The sequence below is a fragment of the Leptidea sinapis genome, chromosome 46 (assembly GCF_905404315.1).
Source record: "Leptidea sinapis chromosome 46, ilLepSina1.1, whole genome shotgun sequence".
NCBI lineage: Eukaryota > Metazoa > Arthropoda > Insecta > Lepidoptera > Pieridae > Leptidea > Leptidea sinapis.
Window position 1 is genome coordinate 7,853,295 of NC_066310.1, and position 27,509 is coordinate 7,880,803.

The following is a 27,509-nucleotide window of genomic DNA, read 5'->3' on the forward strand; positions in this document are numbered from 1 at the left end:
CATCATGTTGTTTAACATTTTATACTCATGCCAAGGAAAGTGCTCAACGTCGCGAAAGAAGATTTCACTTCATAAAAATTGTTAAAAACTATTTGCGCTGTCAGAAACCTTTGACCTTGAAGTGTGAGATCGCTTGTGTATGATATAAAATATAACTATGCTATATTTGGACAAAATAACTGCTGAACTGTATTGTACGATAATTTTCCAAGTAAAAAAGTAAATAAAGAATCATATTTCAACATATTTTAAACTAAATAAATAGCAAGAAACAGACAAAGGAAACGACAGATCAAAGTCGTTATTCGATTTGAATGGACACTATTTCAAGTCTAATTTATATCAACAAATACTATATTATATCATACTATTATAATAATTATTATTATATAATATGATGTCTCACACAGTATAATTGTGTTATAATAATAGCAACTCACCGAATATGGGGTATAAATCGAAAAACAAACAAAAACTCTGTTCACCTACGGAAATAAAATACCTATTTTATCAAATATCAACTGCCTATTTACCGAATGGTAAGTACCTTGGCTATAATATTATTCTCCTTAGAAAAAAGTTATAAATGCCAGTGTCATTATGTCTTCATTTGACATTTTGACATTGAAAATGTACCGGAATTTGAATTTTGTTATTTCATTCATATCGTGTTCAAATCATAAATCAAATTATTTTTGCAGTGAGCATTTAAGCAAGTAAGGACTGCAACTTGCAAGTCTTTAATACTGATTTTAAATTTTACTATTATAGTCGAGCATGGTTCTTGCAGAATAGTATTTTTAAATATATAGAATTGACGATTTAAATGTTTACAAACTTAGCAGACAAACTGTTATTAAGGTACCTATATTAATTACTAAGCATTATATTATTATATTTGTGTTTTCCGACGTTCTGTGTTTTGGTTTCTGGTGAAAAAGGTGCACGTTTTGATTTATTTTTTATCTAATTAGTACAATTCTGGGTAAGAAAATAACCAAGACTATGGAAGTAATAGCCTTTTTTTAGGCAAATATTTGTATTAATGATGTATGTGTTAAATATAGAAGAATTACGACTCATAAGAGCACTTTCGTGATGCGTTGTTCTTCATGATACTATATTAAATAATCAAATAATTTTAGATAGCCAAATGGAGTACTGTCCACCGAACGTTACTTTGGGAGAAATATGGGTTGATCATGGAATATCACAATGTTTTATGGAGACAGCCACCGCAACATTCATAGGACTATTTCTGCTTGTGTTTGGTGTAGCACAAATTATAATGTATAAACGGTATGTTATCAACCTAAAATATAATGAAAATGACAAAAACCAAATTTAATGCTTTAGTTCTCTTGATTAGAAAATTAGTCTCATGATATTAATCAATAGTAGAAAAGTACTACTTTATAGTATATTTGTATTATTCCTAGATATTATAATGTTACTTATATAAAAGAGAAGCATTGTTGCCTTATTGGTATGTTATCAACCATGCCTATTGTTCATTATGTATAGTCAATGATGGACACATGAAGCATTGCTTTTACAAGGTTAGGCCTATATAAATAAAAATAATGGATTCCTAATCTCAAAGAAAAAAAAATATTTTGAGCGCTATGTGGGGTTTATAAGGATGATAATTGATTATACTAGTCTGTTTATCCATATTATATGATATATGTTGCCAACACAATTTAATTAGAACTGAACTTGCAAAACAGTGGTTTTAAACAAAATTTGAACTTACATGGAAACTTTAAGTATTGAATTATTAATTGCTTTACAGATATGCTACTGAAGTTCTGGATGTGAGATCGTCAAAATTATTTTTTGTGCAAATTTCGTTCACATTGTTTGTCCCAATTTTGGCTGTAACAAGATTTATACTTCAAGCTTTTTTGTTTAAAGGAGGACATATATATGGGTACATGGTATGTTTTGAATACTTTTTAAATTTTGTATTTGCATAATTCAAATTCAAATATTTTTATTCAAAATAGGATATTATATCACTTATTGAAAGTAAAAAATACCACCCATTCGTAAAAAGTATACCTAAGGCCTGAGAGGAATGAGCGCAAGAAACTCAGCAAATCATAGAAAAATATATCAAAGTATAGAAATGGTTCAATGTAGGCATATTTTTTGTCAAATCTTAAGACTTCATTCTAAGGCTGTAGAATTGACTGAATTTCATAATATAATAAATACTTACAACAATTAAAATGCCTGTAACAATTGTAGTTGTATTTTTACATTAGGGTTTAGTGTAAAAATTTCTTTTTGTATTATTATTTAATTAACATGACATTCCATAACCTTCATTTTATATTTAGCAAGTATAAATACTGATGTGCAAAATGGATAATAAAATATAATAATAAAACAAAACATATCTGATCAAAAAAGTTCATAGGTAAAAACCTTGTAAAATTGTCGGGAGTTTGACCCCTGTTATCTCCAAGCAATATACTTTATCGTGTTACAGTAGCATAGTAATTTTATCGATTATATAATATTATAAACAAGCTTGTTACGACAGCATATCTCCTTACCGCAACATATCTTCTTCCCTAAATATACGATTATATATTTTTTCTTTGCAAGTTTTTTTGATTAAATATTTATGTTTTTCAGAATTTGCTACTATTGGATGTTATATTTATATTAGATAATCGGATCGGATTATCTATCTCTACATATAGAGATAGATAATCCTGAAATTTGAAAGGTGCTATTAGACATGAATAATGTTTTTACAGGTTTTTTTCCTTTTATGATAAAAACCCTAGATAATTTATACATAGATAGAGTTTCTTGCTGTTAGGACAACACATGACAACAGGCCAGGTTTATTACTTTCGTGTGCATGACATCTACTTCTTACGATCGCGACATGTTAGTGTGTGAGTTACTGAAAATAGAGGCTAACACTTTCACAGCTCCTAAGTCATTTTATCATTTTAATTAGAATCTAACCTTACACTTTTCGCTTATTTGATTAATTAAACCTTTAAGACAAGTGTACATCTAAGTAAATCTCCCTTATATGATTACTTTGTTGTCTGCCTGTACAGACCCTAATTATTGTAATATGTTACATGAAATACTAATTTTCGAAATCCCTAGAAGCTAGAAAATAGCATGATCCTTTAAAACCACACAATCCAAAGTATTATCAATGAACGTTTTACAATTTACTACTAAGCTGTGGAATTCAAATTTTATATATTTTTATTCAAAATAGTAGTTTAAATCAAATTCAAGTTCCAAATTCAAATTTTTTTATTCAAAATAGGATTCAAAATCACTTATTGAATGTCAAAAGCTACCACCCATTCAAAAAAGACTGCCTGAGGCCTGAGAAGAATGGGCGCAAGAAACTCAGCGGGCTTTTTTTTATATAAAAATATGGATGGGGGTTTTCGCGTTATTCCCAGTCAGTGGTGTCATTAAGAAAATCGAAAAACATTGCACAAGCTCATTCCACAGCTTGCTTGTATGTGGAAGAAAGTTCCTCAAAAACTGCACTGTGGAGGAACTCCACACATCCACAATTCTAAAAACATGATGCATAATAATGTTTGAAAGTGGATAATAGCCACTACCAACAACTATTTGTTTTCAAAAATTTAAAAATATGTGTTGTTTCAGATTCTTTCTCTGGTAGTTAATGTTATAGTGTTTCCACTTTCTGCGTATTTGGCTGTGATAGAAAGAAAATATTTGTTACCATCAGTTCCACCAAGGGGCCATGGATTTGTGCTGCTAATGTTTTGGGCTATGATCTTTGTGTCTGAGAATTTATCTTTCTTGAACCTTAACAAAGAGGGATGGTGGTGGCATTTAAAAGAGTAAGTATTTATTATTAATCTTTATTATAATATGAGCCTTTATTCAGACAAGATTTACACTTTGTTTTACTAATATTTATATTGAAATAAAACAATTAAATTTAGACTCACTCAACACAAGTGGGAGGAGGCTACTTAGCACAGGATGCTGGCTAGGTGATGTGTACCACAACCACTCTTATTTATGCCGTGAAACATTAATGTCTAAGAACTATTGTGTTTCGGTCTGAACGGCGCCGTAGCGCTAATTACGGCGCCGTTGTCATCAGCGCCATGTCTCAAGGTCACGAGCACAGTTGTAGTGCCACCCAGAATTTTGGGTTTTCAAGAATCCTGAGCGGCATTGCATTGTAATGGGCAGGGCATATCAATTACCATCAACTGAACATCCTTTGTCTCGTCCCTTACTGTCATAAACAAAAAACAACCTTGTCTTTTTGCCTTTTCTTGGCAAAAGCCTCTCCAATTTCCTCTATAAATGTGTTACGTCCCCAATTCTAGTCCACATGGCACAGTTGTTACTTCATCTTCTTTGGAAAGGTCTACCCCTTTTTATTTTCATGTGACCTGTGTACTAATGCATTAATGTTTTGTTCTGTTTTGTTTGTCTTCTGATTGCGCCCAGCCCACTTCCATTAGTGTCTTGATAGTTATAGATACAACCTTCGTTCATGGGGGCCTTTTTATGGTTGATATTTTCATTCTAACTGAAAGCTGGGAACGTGAAAAACCAGTTGGAGGCTCCTTTGTACAGGATGCCGGCTAGATTACGGGTACCACAACGGCGCCTTTCTGCCGTGAAGCAGTAATGTGTAAGCATTACTGTGTTTCGGTCTAAAGGGCGCCGTAGCTAGTGAAATTACTGGGCAAATGAGACAGAACATCTTATGTCTCAAGATGACGAGCGCAATTGTAGTTTTTCAAGAATCCCGAGCGGCACTGCATTGTAATGGGCAGGGCGTATCAATTACCATCAGCTGAACATCCTGCGCGTCTTGTCCCTTATTTTCATTAAAAAAAAAATAGCTTCTTGCCCATAATTCTAGTCTATTCATTGCATTATTTATCTATACACACTAATAAAATTAACGGTTTTATTACTCATTATATTCCTCGCATAATGTGTTAAAAAAGTTAAATTTATCCATATGTCAGTGTGTGTGTTCTCTTTCTCACTTAAGTTTTTACCTATGTTGTGTAGTCATAGGAGATACAGTTTTTTCTATATCAGTGGGGTTAAATGGGATAGTGGCTCAACCGGATGGGAAGTGAAAATCAGTCACCCCTGATCCCCTGAAATACCAGAGTTTAAGAGATGCTTGAGTTTTAGAGAGAGAATGTCCCAATATCATATCAGTTCGGAAATACTATAGCAGGCTGATTATTCCACCTGTGTGGTTAGAAGTGTCTTGCTCACTCTAATGATGTGGGCTCAGTCTAATGATTAGATTCATTCATTTTGACAGATAGAAGAAGAACAAATGAAAACACTTGACTTATTTGGTTCTTTTGTCGAATGTAACCTTTTTATGTAATCAAAATCAATGAAGATACAAAAAGTACCGCCAAAGAGATTTTATTTCAGATTTATACATACTATAAGCTAAATGCTTTTCCCAACCATATAATGTACAAATCAGTTTTATTAAGACAATCCTTCATTTATAAAAAGCATTTTTATTCATTAGTTATGGCTGAATCACATAGGTAAAGTATACCTACATATATATCTATACATTACAAATGTAATGTTGCGAGATATATAAAATACCAACATAGTTTATTTATTGTGTATGTTAGTAACTGATAATATTATGAAAGTGATTCTTTTTTTGTTATTAAGTCTCAGTCCTATGACATTCTTTTTCTGAATCTTATATATTAATACCAGTATCAATGTTCAACGAAAAAAAAAATCTTTTTCTATCGCTGCTTTATTTGTTTCAGTCTTCAAGATCGCTTAGAAATGACAATGTTTGTTGGTCGGTATGTGTCTTGCATGACAATGTTTGTTCTTGGCCTCAAAGCCCCTGGTATTATGCACCAATTTGAATATCTCGAGGGAGACGATGGCAATCGCAGGAATATACCAAGGGTATGTTGAATGTTCCTTTTTATTTAAATATCTTTTTTGTAGTTTAGGGTACCTACTTATTAGCTATGTTCACATTGTGCCTTTCTATGTTCATCAAGGGAATTCGTCATACCGCAGTCATCAGCGCACGTGAGGCATGCGCATTGCCCGTTGAAAGCGCAGCGCACGCAGTGATACGAGTTTTCCAATGTGGGCTGCCGCAAAGCGTTCAATAACAACGGCGGAACTAAATGACTATATTGGCGTTGCGTTCGTTAACGCATTCAATTATTGAAAGATGAAGATGAAAAGGCACTGTTGAATAGCTGTAACAATTATATTATATATTACTTGTTGACCCACGTTGTATTGCCGATATTAAAATCGCGATACAAAAGTAACTGTTCGTAGATGGGTGAAAATTTGAAAAATTAATAAATTTGTGTGGACCACCCTTAACATTTAGGGGGATGGAAAATAGATGTTGTCCGATTCTCGGACCTACCCAATATGCGCTCAAAATTTCATGAGAATCGGTCAAGCTGTTTCGGAGGAGTTCGGTCCCGCACACCGTGACACGAGAATTTTATATATTAGTTGTACTAATACCAGTGGAAGGCTAGGTTGATAATACACCGACGCCTTTTTCTGACGTGAAGCAGTAATGTGCAAGCACGATTGTGTTTCGGTTTGAATATTATCACAGGGAGTGCTCAGAGGAGCTGTTCGGGTTGATTCCAGCGGCCGAATTCCACCACCGGACATTGACGTCGGGCATTCAACAATCGCGCGTTTTGCAAGAAATTTCTTATCTCGCACAGCCACTTTGTGGAATCAATTACCCTAACCGATACGACTTAGGGACCTTCAAAAAAAGAGCATACTCCTACCTTAAAGGCCGGCAACGCATCTCTTGATACCTGTTGTTGCGGATGTCCATGGGGGAGGGGGAGGGGGGGTTGCCTCACCATTCCGTATCCCGTGAGCGTCTTGCCCGTTTGCCCCCTCCTATATAATAATAATAATATTGACACACTTTTTACACAAATTATCTTGCCCCAAGTTAAGCATATATAGCCTGTGTTATGGGTTACAAGATAACGATATATTTAATACAATATACTTACTTAAACATACATAAATACATTTAAACATCCATGACTCATCTATATATATACAAGTATTAAAAAAAAACTAATGAGTCTTAACATGTTATGTCTCAAAGTGACGATCAGAAATGCTCACGCACCTCTCAGATCATCCTAATTTCATTGGTACAATCACCTTGACAGAATCTGAACACACATTATGTTAGTAGTGCAAGGGCGCCCAAAGTGAAAAATGCGAAAAATAATTATGAGTGAAACATTTATATTTATTTTCTTCAAAATACACATCATTTATTGCAGGATATCCTTCCTAATGTATTTACTTATGTTTTTATTGTAACTCTATCAGGTGTAATGTCTTGAATACGTACGGAACTCGGTTTTTCTCTATTGCCAGAGTTGTTTTATCTAGGGGGCTGCCCTTTATGTTTTCAGAATTGTTAGGAATAACTATATATTTATTTATAGATTTTATGACATTATAAATAGTGCTATTCTCTCGAGTTCACAAGAAGTGCAATGAAACGGATCCGTTTGAAACGCTATTTCGTTAAGTGTATGGAGTACACGTGTCACCTGGGCAATATTGTATTGAAATTCGAATATTTTTATTTAAATATTTTAAATAAAAATATTTGAATTTCAATATATATTTAAAATAACTTATTGAACGTCAAAAACAATATCGCCGAAACTAATTTAATAATATTATCTAGGATACCATAGCTTTATAACCGTAACTACCTTTGGAAATTGTATAAAACCTTGGGCAATATTAAATTTAGTATGATAATGCGCAATCTATACAAAAAAATAATTCAAGTGCCAATGCGAAAGCAAGAAAGTTTAACTTTGTTTGAATTCATTTAATTTACGAACGTGAAAAAAAAGTATGAAAACCTTTTTTTTTCTTTTAATTATATTTATACAGAAACTAAATAGTAATTAAATTTATTTATAAAGGTATAGTTTTTATTTGTTACAATAAAAGTATATATTTAATTTGATTATTCAATATATAGTGTTGATTTTTATGTAAACAATCTTTGATTGAGTTGGTAATAATTATGTATATACCGCGAACTTAAATACAACAATTCTATGTTGTGAAAGAATCTATCAAAGGGTGCCGAAGGACAATCTTGCTCTAACTTGATTAGGAACTAGGACCAGTCCTTCATTTCAGTGGTCCCATCATATTGATTGATTGATATGTGTCGTTCATCTACAGTGCGTTTTTCAAGAATTTTTTTTCACGAACAACAAATGCAAAAATGATTGCACTGTGTCTGCAGGACATTATGATCCTCTGGTGTTACAAGAGATTGTATTCACGGTGATCACTTACCAGGTGATCGTTCATTCATCTATAACCGCTACATGAAACCTTCTCGAACACGGTTTCTCAACTTCTTATGTGACTATGGTATATATATAATATGTCTATAATGAACTGGATCAAATTAAATGGTTGTCTCTATTTCATAATGTCAATTCGGTCGATGCAAAATTAGAAATTACCAGACACTAATGCCCATTATTTATAGACATACACTCATGCGGAAACCGCGAGATAGTCACTATCCTATATGGTTCTCATGTCCATTCTTAGGAGCACTTGAAGAAAAGGCAAAATCCACCATAAAAGTAAAAAAATTAACAACTCAATGGACACATTTTCATACGAATTACTACGCGAACGTTGTGCCATCATGATAAAAGGTTGTTATGACAATTTTAAAAATGATGATCCTACCTACTTTTGGAAGGTTTTTAAACAACAACGTAAAAATAGTAACAATTGTATTCCGAATGAAATGAGTCTGGATAACTTTGTTGCCAAAAAACGAAATAATATATTTTTGGCGACGTCTTTGCTAAACATTTTTATCGGTCTATACTAACACCAGTAACTGTCACGTAGGAAATTCACCACACCTAAACAATATCATTCCCAATGCTTCACTCGGTAGTTGCCAACTAACTGAAGAGGAAGTTTTAAAACACCTTCTATACTTCGATTCACTTAAGGGACCCGGTCTAGATCTTCTTGCTCTAATATTACTTAAAAAATGCGCACACAAATAATTAGTTAAACCACTAAGTCTCATATATAATTGTTTGTTGCAAACGGGCATATTTCCTACCAAATGTCACACCAGTCCATAAGTCCGGCAACTCAAAAGATATAAAAAACTACCGGTCTATATTTGTTTTATATATATGTGGAAAAGTCTTAGAAAGTCTACTTCAAAAAGTAATATATTCTCATATAGCTCCATATCTCGATCCTAATCAACACGGGTTTCGCCCTCGGAAATCCACAACCTCGAACTTAGTTATATTTCAGACATCGCTGAGATTGTAGATGCTACTGGCGAAGTACATTCAATTTACACTGATTTTCAAAAAGCTTTCGATGTGGTGAACCATAATATTTTATTGTTAAAAATTGAGTTTTTGGTATTTCATGGCTCATTGTTGCGTTGGTGTGAATCTTACTTAAGAAATCGGTCACAACTGCTTTCTGTTAATGGTTTCAAGTCCTATGAGATAAATATATCATCGGGTGTACCTCAAGGATCACATTTGGTCACATTCTTTTTAATTTTCATAAATGATTTGGCACTCAAGTTAAATGCTAAATTCAAAATGTTTGCAGACGATATGAAAATTTACAAAACTATTAATAGTTTGGCTGTTAACAGCCAAGCTGACGTGACAACACTACAAAATGATATTAATGCTGTTCACTCTTGGTGCACCACAAATGGAATGTTCTTAAATATTGAAAAATGTTTCCACATTAAATTTACCAGAAAGAAAAATCCGTTAGACTGTGTATATAAAATAATGTTAGTCTTAAGGAAGTTTATAGTATGAGAGACCTTGGTATTATTATAGACTCGACTTTAAGTTTTCGCCCACACATAGAACAAATAGCATCTAAAGCGTCAAAGATATCTGGCCTATGGTTGTAGTATCCTTGATTATAGCAGCACGGTATGGAGTCCAGGGTATCAAGTTCATTCCGATAGAATAGAACGAATTCAAAAACGGTTTCTATACCATCTATCTTACAAAGACTTCAAATGTAATAAATTGTTTTCGTACGACTCTCGTCTCACTTACTATAGAATGAAATCACTTAAAGACCGCAGAAAGATTGCAGATGTTATTTTCTTGGCAAAGCTAATGAAAGCTTAAAGTTCGTTGTGCCTCGTGATTGTAGCCGCTTACACAATCGCAAGACTTTCTGTTTGCCACAAAGCAGAACCAAACTTGGGGATCATAGTCCGCTGTATAGAATGCAATTTTTTGCAAATTATTAGAGAGATGCTATAGAAAACTTCTGTGACAATATACCCAAAATAAAAAATAAATGAAGTACGTAGATAAGTTAGCAAGTAAGTCATCTGTTAATCGTTTTTTCTTGTTATTGGCTGTTAGTATAAGTCCTGTTTATATCAAGCTTGTTTGTTAAGCGTGTTTTGTTGCGCTGTAGTTATTGTACCACTTAATCACTATATCAATAAAAAAAAATAACAAAGAATTAGAAAATCCACTTTACTAACCTGCATCTAGGCGTTAGCTGGTCTCTAAAATTTTCAATTGCTTACGATTTTATTATATGTATAGTCCGGGTGTTCAGGTGTGTTATGTGTTCATTCATTATGGAAATAATAATGGAAGGAATAATATATTATTTTGTACAAATGCACAGTTTTTTTATAGATTGCATGCTTAAAGTAAAAATTCACTACTAAGTATAAACATAATATTTTATTAATCTCATTTACTATCATAGAAAGTAGTTTGACTACACGACTGAAACAAAACGCTTAAGTATTTCTTTAACACTAATTGATAACACTGATTGTCTGCAATAATAAAATAATACTTAAGAACCATATTCTTTTCCTGATAAAACGTCGCGTTTAATAGAAGCGTTTGAAACGTTATTATTTTTAATACCTACATCATGAAAATTATTTTACACAAATTAAATTTGAAAATAAAATTTACGTTCCGTGCGAGCGCTCTTTCCACTGAGTCAACCGTGCGAGTGACGTATCGTTGATAAATCTTGTATGTATTGTTCAACTCTCAGGTTATGGCTTTTGACGTAAATTTTGTTTTCAAATTTAATTTGTGTAATTAATGTCAGAAGTGAGGGTTACCACTTTAAAAAATAACAAATTGTTTACAAAATTATTTTAATAACTAGCTGACCCAGCAATCATATTGCCAAATAAAGTAATTATAAAATGTAATATATAAAATTTTTGCGGCATAAAAAATAGATGACGACCGATTCTCAGACCTACCAAATATACTACAATAATTATTATATTCGGTTGCCATCTTTTATATTCGGTTGCCATCTTGCAACCCTATTGCTGATCTGTGGATGGAACAGAATAATATAAAAATCGCGTTAAAAAATAGCTGTTGATCGTAGACGGGTGAAAATTTGAAGTTGTATGTATTTTTTAATGCAGAATTATAATAAAAAATAAAAAATTATGTCAAAAAAATAAAAAAATATGTTAAGGGTGAACAACCCTTAGGGGTATGAAAAATAGATAGTAGCCGATTCTCAGACCTACTGATTTTACATATAAAATTTTATAAAAATCAGTAAAGCCGTTTCGGAGACGTTGTTCTGTATATAATAAATAAAATAATGATTTTGAATTGAATTTGTCAATAATATATCATAACATCAAAAATTACTTCGTAAAATATGCACCCTGCTGTCGCAATGAAATTGTTTCACAGCAGAACTGTCAAACCGTGCGTCAATAAATTCTCTCATAGAAATTATGTATGGACACATCAAAGGAAAAACAAATTTGTTGTTTTTATTTAATTTAGCAGCATTTTCCTATTTATTCACCTTTTAAACTTTCCCTGGACTTCCACAAATAATTCAAGACCTAAATTGGCCAAATCGGTCCAGCCGTTCTCGAGTTTTAGCGAGACTAACGAACAGCAATTCATTTATATATATATATAGATAATAAATGCGCTAAAACCCCATCGCTACAGCCATAATACTTACGTCTAATACTGTCTAATGATTAACGCATGTCAAATAACAATATTGATAGAAATGTAAAATTTTTGTAAAGTTTATTTATTTTACGATTTATTTTTAATTAGTTTAGGCTTAGGATGTCATGTCCATATCAAAATTATATAATAAATGCTGACGTAGACACGCTCAAAAAGAAGGTACATAGCGATATCAACCACAATAATTTATATTTTAGTTGAATTGAATAGATTGACGGCCAAATGTTGTACCATTACCCAGCACTTGATGTAATTTAATTTTTTTTTGTTTTATTTCTGTATGTTTTCCTTATATTATCTAGTGGTATATTATATGTATAATACAATATAATATTGACACACTCTTACACAAATTATCTTGCCCCAAACTAGGCATAGCCTGTACTATGGGTACAAGACAACGATATATTTAATACAATAATTCAGTATTCTTGGTACGCTGCACGTAATGATAGTTTTAATTTTATGTAGTCTTGTAAATATAGTTACCTATGACATTTGTTTTAATACAATATACTTAATTAAACACACATAAATACTTATAGACATCCATGACTCGGAAACAAATAAATGATTGCACCTACCGGGATTCGAAACCAGGCCCTCTAGTCACAAACCACTGGGCTATAGAGGTCGTCTGTAGAATATGTAGAATTTCATTGTTGTTACTTATGGCAAAGTCAACTTGATTACCTAAATTTGATATAGGATCTCATATTATATAATCCAGCTACTCTTTAGGTAGTACTACACAGGATGTACAGATATGATTTATAGTAACGTTCCTAATTTTAAAGCGGACGATGTTGCGGGTAACATCTACTCTTTATCTAATTTACCTTTGGCGCATTCGTAATCGCTATTCTCTACACTATTCTTCTCGTAACGGGTTCTTCGGCACAATCAAACAAAAGCGGATAAAATCTATTATAAAACATTACTAAAATCCCAGAAACCGCTCTAAGAACGACTTCTTCTTTTTCGCCGTTACACTCTTTACAGAGCTGTCGTGGTCATCACGAAGTGAATTCTTTTGGGGCAGGTGTGATTCGCCCCACGACAATTTGCCACTTTTCCCTGCTGGCCGACAGTTTGGTGCACTCGTTCAATGGACCGCCCACAGCAGACTTAATTTGGTCGGTACATCGCATTGGTGACCTTCCTCGCCCTCTGGTGCCCTCCACTTTGTCCTGCACGTCAAGGCGCTCAATGCACTCACTCTCGCGCCGGGATACGAACGACTTACAAATTCAAATTCATAAACTTTTTATTGCATGTAACATTAACGGCCGTTCCCAATATACTATCTACAGATAGAGATAATTTATTACCTTCTACAGTAATTAGCTGTCAATAATCTGAAGCTGTCCCAATATACCCGATAAGTCATTCTTATCGCCTTATATTGGGACGCGTGAATTGCAATTTCCATTCAAACTTCTATCACTGGTAATAGCTATACGTCCTCTCATTGACAGACAGCGTGTACGGATAAGGTGACTTACCGTCGATAAGTTCATTGAGACAGAAAAGTCAACGATAGTTACGATTTTTATCTCAAATAGGCCATAACTGGAGATAGACTGAATATTGGGAACAGCCGTTATACAATATGGTACAATATAGAACTATTTGAGGGCAAGGCGATATTTTATAGGGAATTATTTTTCCTGCTGCAATAAACACGACCCCTTTTTTCATAATAAAGGAGTTTATTTATTTATTAGGTTTATTTACAATAAAACACACAAATATAAAAAGTAGAACTAAGAACTAGGAAGTAAATGTAGTGATTACTTACAAATAAACACAGCACACATGCACAGATATAATTAATTTAAAGAAGTTTTCTTTTAAATTAATAAATGAGTAGGTTACATAGTTATAGACAGTTACATTAATATACCAATTATAACATTATTAAAGATTACCAATGTTGCTGCAAATAGTCTTGCGGAATTTGGCTAAGGAATTCGTAAATATGTCTATATCAGCTACGCTATAAGAACTTAATGTTTTACATAACCGTTGGACTTGGGAATTGGTACCTAGGATCAATTAAGGAGTTGAAGTAGCTCCTGCAAAATATGCAGGCTTTGATCATAAAACTAGTTAATTAAATTTATTCTTGGAATATCGAAAAATATCCCCCATACAATGAATTGGTAGGGACCACATAATAACTGAATATTAAAGATGGTTACCCTTAATTACTTTTGTTTCCTCATGTATACCAAGTCGTGGATAGTAGCGATATTTTTATTTTATATTTTTTTTTAGGAAGAAAATAGATCAGCATTCCGCAATGTGTTTACTAAGCTACGCACCCTGTTGCCGTTCCTCTGGCCCAAGAAGAGTTTGTGCCTACAAATATACGTTTTTATATGTATTATGGCGTTGATTGCTGGTCGCGCGATCAATTTATTGGTGCCCATTTACAACAAGTTGATAGGTAAGATTCTGTTTACACTTATACAATTTAATCTGGTGTGATTTTGTCGACTAACGGGCGCCGAGAAACAAACCCAACCTTCCTCTACTACGGCTACGAATTCGCGTTTTAAAATCCGCCTGCTGAATTTTAGACAAGAAACGCTTTCGTCAGTTTCTACCCAGCAATAAAAATTGAGAGCAATTTAATATATTCGCATTTTAATTCAATTTGTATGTAAAGCATTCGGTAGGTACTTGTGCCAACGCCGCGCTGGTAAAAAAGCACCATCAAATAATCAACTATTCCCGCTCAAGCAACGTGCGACAGGTATCAAAGATGGCGGAATCTACTGGAGTTTAGTTACTAAGCTGTAATTCTTAAATATCGTGGCCGATTTATTTGTTTGTTGGTCAAATTTAACATGCTTAATGCATTTATCTTTTAGACGTTTGTAGACTTCAGACCGTGTTACTGCACCGGTGAACATAGCCTATTTGCACAATAAAATAGTGCCAAGAGTAGAACAAATTGGTAGAGAATCTAAGATTCATAGTGTACATGTTAGAAAATGTTACGTGTATATGCTAGAAAATGGAGACTTTCAGCAGTCTAATATAGGAGCGTCATAATAATATTAATTAAAACATCTTTTCTCATGTATATGGCATTCGTCTTTCATGCACTTTTTATGATTTCTAACACAACCACATCTTGCTGTTGTGCAAAAGTACTTTTACATATAAACTTGATTGAAGTTTTTACGAAATTACCTACATTGTTTTAATTGTCAACCCAATGATTCTGGTGAAGGTATAAGGCTTCTAAAGGCTTATCTAAGGCTTAGGTATTTTCGATACTTTTAAGAGATATTAGGCCATTTGGGACACTTATATTATCGACGTCACCTCATTTTAATTATATTTTTGTTGCCATATGATACCATAGATAACTTTTCAGCACGCTTCAGTTTAGCGTAGTTTGCTTGCCAACTTATTTTTTCGACAACCCGGCAAGGGAACTAGTTGTGTTACATTCTGTGGGCGTGGTAGGCAAGAAGAGACCTCTTTACTCTACCAATCTGGGAAATCTTATGCATTACTACAAATTTTGGCGATTTCGCTGTTCCAGGTCAAAACATATTTTAGCCATTCAATTTGAGAAATAATTATTTAATAAAAGCCACACGTATTTGCCCGCTTTGTGGTCACTTTGCAAATGAACAGTTTCGCGATCTATATTTGTAGCCATGGTTAAAGTATTTTTGAATTTATATATAATATTATTATTAAATTTTCATCTGCAGTCAAAAGTTCACACCGTTCCATTCGTCCGTTTGCTTCTTTTTCCGCATTGGCATTACGAGATAAAATATGTTATATTTACTTAATTTTGTAATGACGTATAAATCTATCGCAATTTTTCGGCAGTGGCGTATCTGAACCATTGATTTGGTGCTTAATGGTGGCGTACTTTGGTTCTTGAGAACTAAAGTCACTGACATAGCCCAAATGATTAGGAAACTGAAGTAGCACTGGGCAGGCCACATAGTTCGACGGACAGATGGGCGGTGGGGCAGAAAAGTCCTCGAATGGCGACCACGTACCGGAAGACGCAGTGTTGATAGGCCCCCCACAAGATGGACCGACGATCTGGTCAAGATTGCCGGAATACGTTGGATGAGGGCAGCGCAGAACCGATCGTCGTGGAAATCTTTGGTTGAGGCTTTTGTCCAACAGTGGACGTCTTCCGGCTGATGATGATGGCCAGTGAAAATGTACGCCATTTTGTTCTTATGACTTTCGTTCCTAATTTTATAGAAATATGGTGGTATTGGTATTGACGACCTGACGACATGTATAGGCGAGTGGTTAGTGATCCTACCTACTAAGCTAGAGGTCCCTGGTGCGAATCCCGGTAGGTGCAAGCATTTATATGATGAATATAGATGTTTGTTTCCGAGTCATGGATGTTTATATGTATTTATATATTGTTTAAGTAAGTATATTGTATTAAATATATCGTTGTCTTGCAACCTATAACACAGGTTATATATGCCTAATTTGAGGCAACATAATTTGTGTAAAAAGTGTGGCAATATTATTATTATTATTGGTCTAAAACACCATAAAGGTTAAAGATTTAAAGATTATATATAGTTTTTCCGTGCTATTAATAAATCCGTGGTGATTTCACTCGAAGCTGTTTCACTCGTTAATAGGTTGGCTGTGTTATCTATTGCTATTGATTCATACGTTGTAATTTATGAATTATTGAACAAACTAGCAAAAACAATATTTTCCTTGCACAGATACTTAATTTTCTGCAAGATAATAATAATAAAAAAACCTTATAATAATTAATTCTTTATACAAATACAAATATAAAATAAACAATTAGGATACGCGATGAAACAAAAGGCAAAAGGAAAAGGCTCAGCTTCACCTGACATGGAATCATGGATTTATGTTTCCATGCAGCGCTGTGTTTCAGCCATGCCCTAATCAATCAATTTGTTGTTTTTAAAGTGATAACCCTCACTTCTAGGATTAATGCACAAATAAAATTTGAAAAACAATATTCTATGAACTATGCGGGACTGGAACGATTAGAGCACTGGCACGGAACCCCAGAGGTCGTGGGCTCGAGTCCCGCATCTTTCATAAAAGTTTGTTTTTCAAATTTTATTTGTGTATTAATCCTAGAAGTGAGGGTTATCACTTTAAAAACATTACAAATTGTTTTGATTTACAAGAGCGACATCTCAAGTGAATTTCCTAATATGTAAATATTGGGGTTGAGCAGGTAATCAACTGTAAAGTTGATCCTGTAGATGAAGCCACAACCTGAGATTCGAACAAGAACAACGGTTGGCTCAGTTGGTTAGAGCACTGGCACGGAACGCCAGAGGTCGTGGGTTCGAGTCCCGCATCGTTCATAAAATTTTATTTTCCAAATTTTTATTTGTCTCATATTAAATTTTATCCCTACTATCTCTTATATTTTGCATACTGCTTGTGAACCATTGCATTAGCAGCTTTAGTATTTAAGAATTATACCCCTTCAAATAGGACACAGAAATCGGTTCAGTAGTTTTTGACTCACTGATACCAAATCTACCATTTTCTGATTGTCTGTATGTCCTTTTAAAACTCGAGAACGGCTTGGACAATCTTGATGAAGAGCGTAGTTAAATCATGTGACTGATAATCGATAGGCTTCACCTATATAATGATATATTCTAGCCGCGACTTCGTCCGCATAAAATATGCAATCGCGCATCTTCATGAAATCTTAAAAATTTCGGAATATAATGTACCTACTATGTGTGTCTTTTCCTTTCCAAGTTGTGTGTAAAAAGTCAAGATTGGTAAAGGTGTTATTGTTCAGGCGTGTAAGCTTAATATTAAGTATTTGGAGTTTAATTTGCACTGTTATCGTTTGTACGCCTATTATACCCAGCCTTGGCTCATCAACAAAAAATATACTAAGAAACTACTTATCGTATGTAATCAGATGAAATGACTTCTAACATCTTGGAAAATGATTTGAAATTGACGTGTAAACAACTTAATGAGATTGTGTAAATGGTAAACTTGTTTGATTTTGGTAAACCTAATAATGGTAATTCTTAGATATTTATTTATAGGACAACCAGTAGTTGTTACATTCTAATACGCTTAAAATATATCAAATATGAACAAATAATGAGTTGAATGTACAACAAATTATGGTGTCACAACATGTACAGTCTTTGCTTCCGTGACACCAAGAAAACAATTATATAAAATAAAGCAAATATTATAAAGATATGAATTTCGAACACTTGTTTTGGACTGCGTTATTGGTTATTGTCGTTTGTTACCATTTATCTTTACATGTGTGTCTGTGAGACATTCCGTTCCTGATCCAGGTTATTTTACGGCCGTTCCCCATATACTATCTACAGATAGAGATAAATAACTACCTTTTACTGTCAGTAATTAGCTGTCAATAATCTGTAGCTGTCCCAATATACCCGATAAGTCATTCTTATCGCGTTATATTGGGACGCGTGAATTGCAATTTCCATACAAACTTGTATCGCTGGTAAGCTATACGTCCTCCCATTGACACACAGCGTGTACGGAGAAGGTGAGTTACCGTCGATGAGTTTATTGGGACGGAAAAGTCAACGATAGTTACGATTTTTATCTCAAGTAAGAGATAGACTGAATATTGGGAACGGCCGTTAGTATATCATTTGTTATTGAATTTTTCCACAAATAAAACTGAAAACAAAATTTTATGAACGATGCGGGACTCGAACCTTTTTCGGTTGAAAAACTTGGTTCTGGGCCTCTTTATGCCGTATCATCTCTTAAATTTTATTTTAATTCAACGACTAGTGTTATCGATAAAAAAATATGCGAGTCTGCTTTCAGCTGTTTAGTGTGGGTACACAAAATTATATAACTATACTAGCTGACCCAGCAAACGTTGTATTGCCATATAAAGTAGTAATAAAAAAATTCAATAATTAAAATTTTTAGGGTATAAAAATAGATGACGACCGATTCTCAGACCTACCAAATATATCGTAGGTACATAAAATTTATCGTACTACAATTATCATTATATTCGATTGCCATCTTGCCAACCCTATAGCGGATTTGTGGATGGAACAGAATAATATAAAAATCGCGATACAAAAATATTTGAAGATCGTAGAAGGGCCAAAATTTAAATTAATATATATTTTTTAATGTTGAATCATAATAATTAAAAAAAATTGGGCTGGGACCACACTTAACATTTAGGGGGATGAAAAATAGATGTTGGCGGATTCTCAGACCTACCCGATAAACACACAAATTTTCTAACAAGTTGGTTTAGCCGTTTCGGAGGAGTTTGGTAACAAACACCGGGACACGAGAATTTTATATATATGATTAGATTGAAAGTAAAGAGAAACAGAGATTTTGTCAGGTCGTTGTACTGTAGATAGTGTTTTTGTACTTCGAATATATCTAATTCCTTATAAATTCATTTAAATTAAACGTGTTCAGTCTTCCGTAAGCTTATGTTACTCAGTAACCATAAAAAGCACAAGGACAAACTCGATATCATTTTCAAAGACCTATCCATAGATACACGTTATTACACGTATGTGTTAAATGAAAAAAAAAAAAATTGAATTTGTAAATAAAATTCATATTTTATTTGTGTATTTAATCCCAGAAGTGATGGTTATCACTTTAAAAGCATAAATTGTTTAGATTTACAAGAGCGACATCTCAAGTCAATTTCCTAATATGAAAATATTGGGGTTGAGCAGGTTATCAACTGTAAAGTAGATCCTTTAGGATTTAGATCAAGCCACAACCTGAGAGTTGAACAAAGCATACAAGATTTTATGACGATACGTCACTCGAACGGTTGGCAGAGCACTCGCCCGCCTCGTTCATAAAGTTTTGTTTTCAAATTTTATTTGTGTAAAAATTAAATAAATAATATAACGTCTCGAAATTAAAACTACCCTTTCTCTCACGTTGGATCAAACTGCACACAGTGTGCGAAATTTGCATGAAAGTAGTTTAGGAGTTCATCGCGGACATACAACATGAATCGAAATTTTTGTACATAAAGATTAACATGCCGAGAACGTTTTAAGTCCACGGTGACGATACTCACAGCTGGTATATAATATTTATGTAATAAAACCTGTCCGGAGTTTTTCGAGCACTTATGCCGCGTGTTTTGTTTAGTGGCTCGTGGGCAGCGGACTGTGCATACACGATGAGCCGTGACGTCACTAAGACCGCATGCTGTATTTACTCTCATCACAAAGGAATGTTTTGACATCTGGCGTCTTTGTGACAAACCGTCATACGACCACTGCATCCACTTTACACTGACCTTCCAGTTAATAAATACTACCTAATTAATTCAGGCACCTGATCCAGAAATAAAATCTTAAAAGAACTGAACCTGAATCAGCACCTTATCAAATCAAATGAAAAATATTATATTTCATAGATAAATCACAAATTGAAAGAGATTAATAATACCAATGATCTCTTAAAACTTTATAAAACCATATTCAATCATAGAAACTCAATAGATCTTTGTTTTTTTGCATAAAATTGTAAATGGAGGTATAAATAGCGCGAACTTATTAAACATAATACGATTAGCGATTCCAAGACAAAATGCGCGGCCACATTTATAAATAAAATCAAATCAAAATTATTTTTATTTCATAGATTAACCATATTACACTTGAAATATGTAATTTTTTTCCATACAGCTCATTCGGAAGGCAGATTTCCTAAGAGAAGAATGAACAAGAAATCTAAAGGTTCTTTTAAAACAGTTTAGGTGTTACAAGTTCTTATTTTAAGTAAGTCAAAAAACAAACAAAAAACAATTAATAATTAAAAGCACAAGAGTATTGACTACAGTAGATTCATCAATTTACACATACCGTAAATAAATAAAGGCATTATGGGAGCCTTTTATTAAATTAAATATATAATAACATTAATTTTAAAATAATTAAATAAAAGAAATACAAAAAAAAACATGAAGCAGACCTCCCTCCAAGTAGCGCCCGTTCGCGAGCATGACGCACGGGCCAGCCATCGCCTCCCTCGTCCATGTTTTAGGGAAGGGAACGACCCGCCCCACTTCGCCGCCACAAGCAGTGGCATTTAAGCGAGCATGACGATGCTTGTCCCGAGAAATCTACCGAATAGCAAAATAATGTTCTTTTTTTTTATGGAATAGGAGGACAAACGAGCGTACGGGTCACCTGTTGTTAAGTGATCACCGCCGCCCACAATCTCTTGCAACGCCAGAGGAATCACAGGAGTGTTGCCGGCCTTTAAGGAAGGTGCACGCGCTTTTCATATTATGCAATACTTACCTACTAAATGCCTTTTCTTATAATTTACCATTTTATTTTAATTTGCATAAGTAACTCATATTAGGAATGCAGCTGCGAGCCAAATTCCCTTCTATTTTATGATTTATTGTTCACGTGTAAGTGACGATTGTTTTAATGAGAAAAAAGTTCTTTCGATGAACTAGATTATTATTTTTTTAGAAATGCAATTGAGTTCATACCACAAATTTTATTTTTCATCCTTTACGGCGAAGAAGTCACAGGCAACTACACTATACAGCCCAGAATAATATTAATATTGACACACTTTTTACACAAATTATCTTGCCCCAAGCTAAGCATATATAGCCTGTGTTATGGGTACAAGACAATGATATATTTAATACAATATACTTACTTAAACACATAAATACATTTAAACATCCATGACTCGGAAACAAACATCCATATTCATCATATAAATGCTTGCACCTACCGGGATTCGAACCCGGGACCTCTAGCTTAGTAGGTAGGATCGCTAACCACTCGGCTATTACAGGTCGTCATTATATTTATTTTAATAACTGCCCAAGCTCTACTTTGATTTCCCTTACCAACCAATACAATTAGATAAGCCCGACTTCCATTATTAATACAATTTTATAATTACTAAACCAAACTGTATCAATGTAACAGGTTTGTGCGAGTTTCCAGGAGAGGAATTTAAAAATATACTGAGGTTATCTGTGTTTCCAATTGTCGACTGAGGAGTCGAGATTTATCGAAACGTTTGACCTTTACATTTGATTGCGAATTATTTGTCAAATACTATGTCTTTAGAATGTATGAATATAGTGTTGTAATAATTAGTTAAGGTCGATTTACATTACAGAGCCGATCAAATTTTGAATACCAATAAAATAAGATTGCGCCAAACTTTGAATTCAGCTTAGTTTTACGTGAGTAAAGTCTGAGAAAAGTCTAAGTACACTCTATAGATCTTAGCCTAAGTGAAAATAAAATAAACGTATCATATTATTTTCACTTCTAAGCTATGTGACACGTGAAAAATACTATTATTATTATTTAAAGAGGGTGGCTATTTCCTAGTCCTAGAGATTCCTAGTAACACCGCGTCCAAAATTGAACTATTGTGTTCGCCACTCATACTAAAGCTTGTCGTCAAGCCCTGCCGCCTTTACGAACCGCAGTAATTCCTTGATGCGAGTGTTGCAAACACTATCTGGTGGCACGAAGTAGTCGCCAAAGATTGTGTTACGCTTATGCATTAGTGGGCCGCAGTCGCAGAGTAGATGAATAGGCGTTTCATCATCCTCAAGGCAGAATCTGCAAGTTTTGTCGCATTTGATGCCGACCACACTGAGGTGCTTGTTTAGGCGACAGTGCCCGGTTAGCATCCTAGTGAGTATGCATAGATTTTAAAATGAAAATACTATAGTCCATACCAATTTTCTTTGTAACATAATATTATGTATTTTTTATTGGCTTGTGTGAGCCGCGAGGACATAGTTATGTCCTTTCGCAGTCTGCGGTCTATTGTGTCGTTTACACATCATATAATGTTTCAACAGCGTCTCTCTCAGGCCAACTGCCTCTATGACGCTAATAATATCTGTATGATTAAATATCTTCTAAGCTCCGTTGGGAATTCATGTCCTCTCAGATGCATGCTGTTATTCGAGAGGAGCGCGCTGCATTTGCTCGAATTTGGCTATGTGTATCATCCCTTTTGGGACAAGATATTTGTTAGTCTGCAATGACCAGTGTTAATTACCTATCAGTATTAATTTTGATGATTTTTTAGTCACTCAGTCCCTTCTCAGTCCTATTTGGATCAGGTCCTATGTTAGAATACTTTCTCATATCTTTCAGCTTTGCTATGTAAGGGATTCAGTTTACATATAATAATTATTGGTACCTGAGGTTTGCCCTTTTCAATAGATCCCCGATCATTTTCAACTATGTATATTGCTTGTCTGTTGGTCAAATATATAGTGTGTATCGGCCGTAAACTATCGCACTCGTTCGCACCTATTCTCAATGAACATGAATAAATATTTTTCATATATATGTATAGCTGTAGATAACTCATGTCACGTTTTCCTTATCATAAACTAGCTGTGTCTGTTACTTCAGGGTAGACTTATTTCTATGTCGACATTTTTTATTTTTTTAAAGTCTTTGTTTTTCGGTCAGTATCACAATTAGTCCATAAGCCAGGTCTTAGATTGAAGATCAACCAATGACACCTCGATAAACTCCAACATTTCTCTCTATCTCGGCTTCAGTTCACGACATTATCGAATGTTCTGTGAAGTGATCACCTACTATCAAGTGAAGTATAAATTACTCTTTATAGATACAACAAAGGTATGCTCTTAAGTATAAAAAACGTTCAATGATTTCTAAAATATTGTGTAGTATGATTATTTGCATAAATTTGTATGCAAATGAGGCGATATATCTATTCTGATTTTACAAGGTCATGCTTACAAGCTTACCTACCTGTTTGACTTGATTTGTTTTGTCTGTAAGTTTTTTTTTAAATTTTTAAATGTCTAGGTTTAGTTCCTCAATTGGAAAAGAGCGGGCAAGCGTGAGTCTGACTCGTGCTATTTTTTTATGGATACTATTTTTTTTTAATGAAAATACGGGACGAGACGAACAGGACGTACATCTGATGATAATTGATACGCTCTGCCCATTACAATGCAGTGCCGCTCGGGATTCTTGAAAGAGCCCAAAAATTCTCAGCGGCACTGCAATTGCGCTCGTGGTACTGGTACTAATTATGAAACACCTGATGCTATGTGATCACTGCGGGCCGCGTTCCATACTAGAAGGCATAAAAAGGCTTAAAAGGCATTTATTTTAAAATTAATTGGTTGAGAATTCGGATGCCATTTATAACACTACCACCGCTTCCGAAACAAATGGCGCTCTGAGAGTGAAGAAGCGGCGCAAGAAACTCTCCCAGCATTGTTTTTTTGCGCTCTTTTTAATCAAATATACAATATTGTACTGTCATTTTGCTATAAATAATCATAATCTAGTCCCAGGCTGTTGGATCACTTAGATATTCAGCTGTGGAGTACTAGGATTTACAACAGAGCCAGTTTTTGATAAAATATTTAAGTTTATTTATAGACTAGCTGACCCGGCAAACGTTGTTTTGCCATATAAAGTATAATTCACGCGATAGTTTTATAAGTAATAAAATATTGCCTATATTATAGCCTGTACATCATTTTGTTCTATTGTCAATAGTTTTTGCAGCGCACGCAAAAATAGGTTTTCGATTTACACCTTGTGTTACAAAATAGCAATTTTATTACGGATCCCTAATTTTGAAAAAAAAAACATAGCCTATAGCCTTCCTCGATAAATGGACTACCCAACACTGAAAGAATCATTCAAATCGGACCAGTAGTACCAGAGATTAGCGCGTTCAAACAAACAAACAAACAAACAAACAAACACTGCAGCTTTATAATATTAGTATAGATAATGCCAGTACTGTTGTACTGGCTAGGACTCTATTATAAAAGTGTATACATTTAGAAAGAAAGAAAGAAAATTTATTTTGAAACGTATAAGCAAGTAGATTTACCCTTAAAGCTATTATGTATCTTATGAAGCCTACTGGAATTAGTTACAGGCAAACCCCTATTTCTAGTGTTATAATAATGAAAATCACAAGAGCAAAAAGGTGACAATGTTTTTAAACGTATATTAATTTTTCATAATCTCTTGTAACACCAGAGGTATCCCAATAGAGTTGGCGACCTACTTACCGAGGGCGGCCGTGGTGAGAGTCAACGATTCAACCTTAGATAATTTATACGTCAAGATAGACTTTGACAGCTGTGAAAACGTCGAAAAAAAATAACATAACTGACTGCAGCTTTTCCGCAATTATAATAATTTTTTACATTCTGCCCAAGAGTCAATACAAAAAGCCCCAGAAGTTCTGTCGTAAAGGCATAAATGAGTTTCCCGTGAGATGGCAGACATAATAGGGATGACGAGGGATAACACTTCGATTAACGGGCGTTTTCAATAACCTATCTATCCTTAGTTTAACTTACTAGAGGTAGACAAATCTACCCTTACTTACATTTCAATAACCTATCGACATAAAGCATTGGACTATAACTATATTGGACATAACTATGGATAGATAAGATCTTGTCATTAAACGGTGACAGCAATGTATCCGTAACTAGAGATACGTTATTGAAAACGGCCGTAAATAAGTAATATTTGACCCTTAGATCATTTTATACATTTACTAGCTGACCGAGCAAACGTTGTATTGCCGATATTAAAATCGCGATACAAAAGTAACTGTTGATCGTAGATGGGTGAAAATTTGAAATTGTATGTATTTTTAATGCCACATTATAAAAAAATAAAAACAAAAAATTTAATCCAAAAATTAAAAAAAAAAAAATAAGGGTGAACAACCCTTATTACTTAGGGGTATGAAAAATAGATGTTGGCCGATTCTCAGACCTATTCAATATGCTCACAAAATTTCATGTGAATCCGTCAAGCCGTTTCGGAGGAGTACGGGAACGAACATTGTGACACGAAAATTTTATATATAAGAAATAGACTGTAACAGCTGTGAAAACGTCGAAAAAATCGATGTTGACAGTTAGCTCTATATTGAGCAATGCACTTACAATAACACAAAGTGACATACAAATCGCGAGTGTAAAACGTAGCTTGCCCACGCACACTAAATTAATAAACCTGGCCTGTTTTCATCGGTTGTCTAGCAGCAAGAGGCTCTATCTAGAAATATAATATATAATATCGTATAATTTATCTAAGGATTCTAGCTGTTGCTCCACCGATGACTCTATAAATTGTTCCGTGCTTATTACAAAAACAGGAAGAATGACTTTAAAGTAATCAACATATAAAATTATTTATTTTATATTACGAATAAAAAATAATCATTAATAGCCAGCCGAACTAAAAAGTATACAATAATTTTAATGTTTTGCGTGATGTGGTTTTGTTTTATAAAGCTGTTGAACGAATTCGCCATATTTAAAAAAATGTTTTGCATTATTTAACTTATTATGAAAGATATTGATATTGAGATAAGATATTTTTTTTTACGCGAGCAAGCGTCCCGACATAATATTATGATATCCCGACCTGTTGTTAATATTAATTCAAAATTAACATCTATTCAGTAGTTTTTCGTTTTGCCAGGAGATAAAGACTTACGGACAAATACAAATATTAGTATTCAAAATAGGATTTAAAGTCACTTATTGAACGTCAAAAACTACCACCGGGTCCATTCGAAGAACGATTTCGTTGAAGCTTTAAATGTCTTATTTAAAAGAGAGTTTTGGAAATGTATTTGTTACCACTTCTTCTCGTTAAAGACCAACTTTTCCGAAATGGTTCCTACGTGAATAAAATATTATTTTTGATCAGATTTAACAGCCGTTGCTCAAATATAAACTGCCCTTGAAAAGGTAGTTTGAAGGTCATTATTTAATATGTTTTTAATTTGCAGTGGACAGCATAACTATACCGCCGCTGTACTTCCGATGGGACTTCGTGGTGATGTTTGTGTTCCTGAAGTTCCTCCAGGGAGGTGGTACCGGGGGCATGGGGTTCCTCAACAATATGCGCTCTTTCCTCTGGATCAGGGTTCAGCAGTACACTACTAGGGAATTGCAGGTTTGTTGGATAATGTTGTATTTATAGTAAGGCCAATGAATCGAGATAAATAATGTAAACAAAGTTTCAGAGGTTCAAAACATTTTTATTTGAATAAATTTTAAGCAAATTACGGATGCCGTATTCTAATCGCTGTGGTTTGAATTAGACAAAGATGGTTCGTCAGAAGAGTCCGAATCAGCCGTATTTATGACAAAATAACTCAACAACTAACAAGTATAATTTAACTCGGTAACGGCACAGTAGACATATTATGTATAGCTAAGTTTCTAACGATTGTGAACTATTATTTCTTTTATTAATTTAACTCTGTTGGTGTAGACTTAATTTACCAATTGTACAAACCTCAGTGGTTTTT

General features: G+C 34.0%; 1 protein-coding gene across 2 annotated transcripts in view; it reads left to right on the top strand.

Moving 5' to 3' along the window:
- Positions 1–653: 653 nt before the first annotated feature.
- LOC126977888 (ATP-binding cassette sub-family B member 6) overlaps positions 654–27,509 on the top strand; it is a 48,258-nt gene continuing 21,402 nt past the window's right edge. Inside the window, exons 1-7 of one of the 2 annotated variants that reach the window (XM_050826516.1) lie at positions 661–861; positions 1,146–1,299; positions 1,796–1,940; positions 3,664–3,863; positions 5,811–5,958; positions 14,406–14,577; positions 26,985–27,151. In XM_050826516.1, coding sequence (XP_050682473.1) covers positions 1,154–1,299; positions 1,796–1,940; positions 3,664–3,863; positions 5,811–5,958; positions 14,406–14,577; positions 26,985–27,151 — 978 coding nt within the window. In that variant the 5' untranslated portion in view covers positions 661–861; positions 1,146–1,153. Of the gene's footprint in view, positions 862–1,145; positions 1,300–1,795; positions 1,941–3,663; positions 3,864–5,810; positions 5,959–6,056; positions 6,298–14,405; positions 14,578–26,984; positions 27,152–27,509 lie in introns of those variants that run through there. The other variant, XM_050826517.1, reaches the window with a different exon arrangement.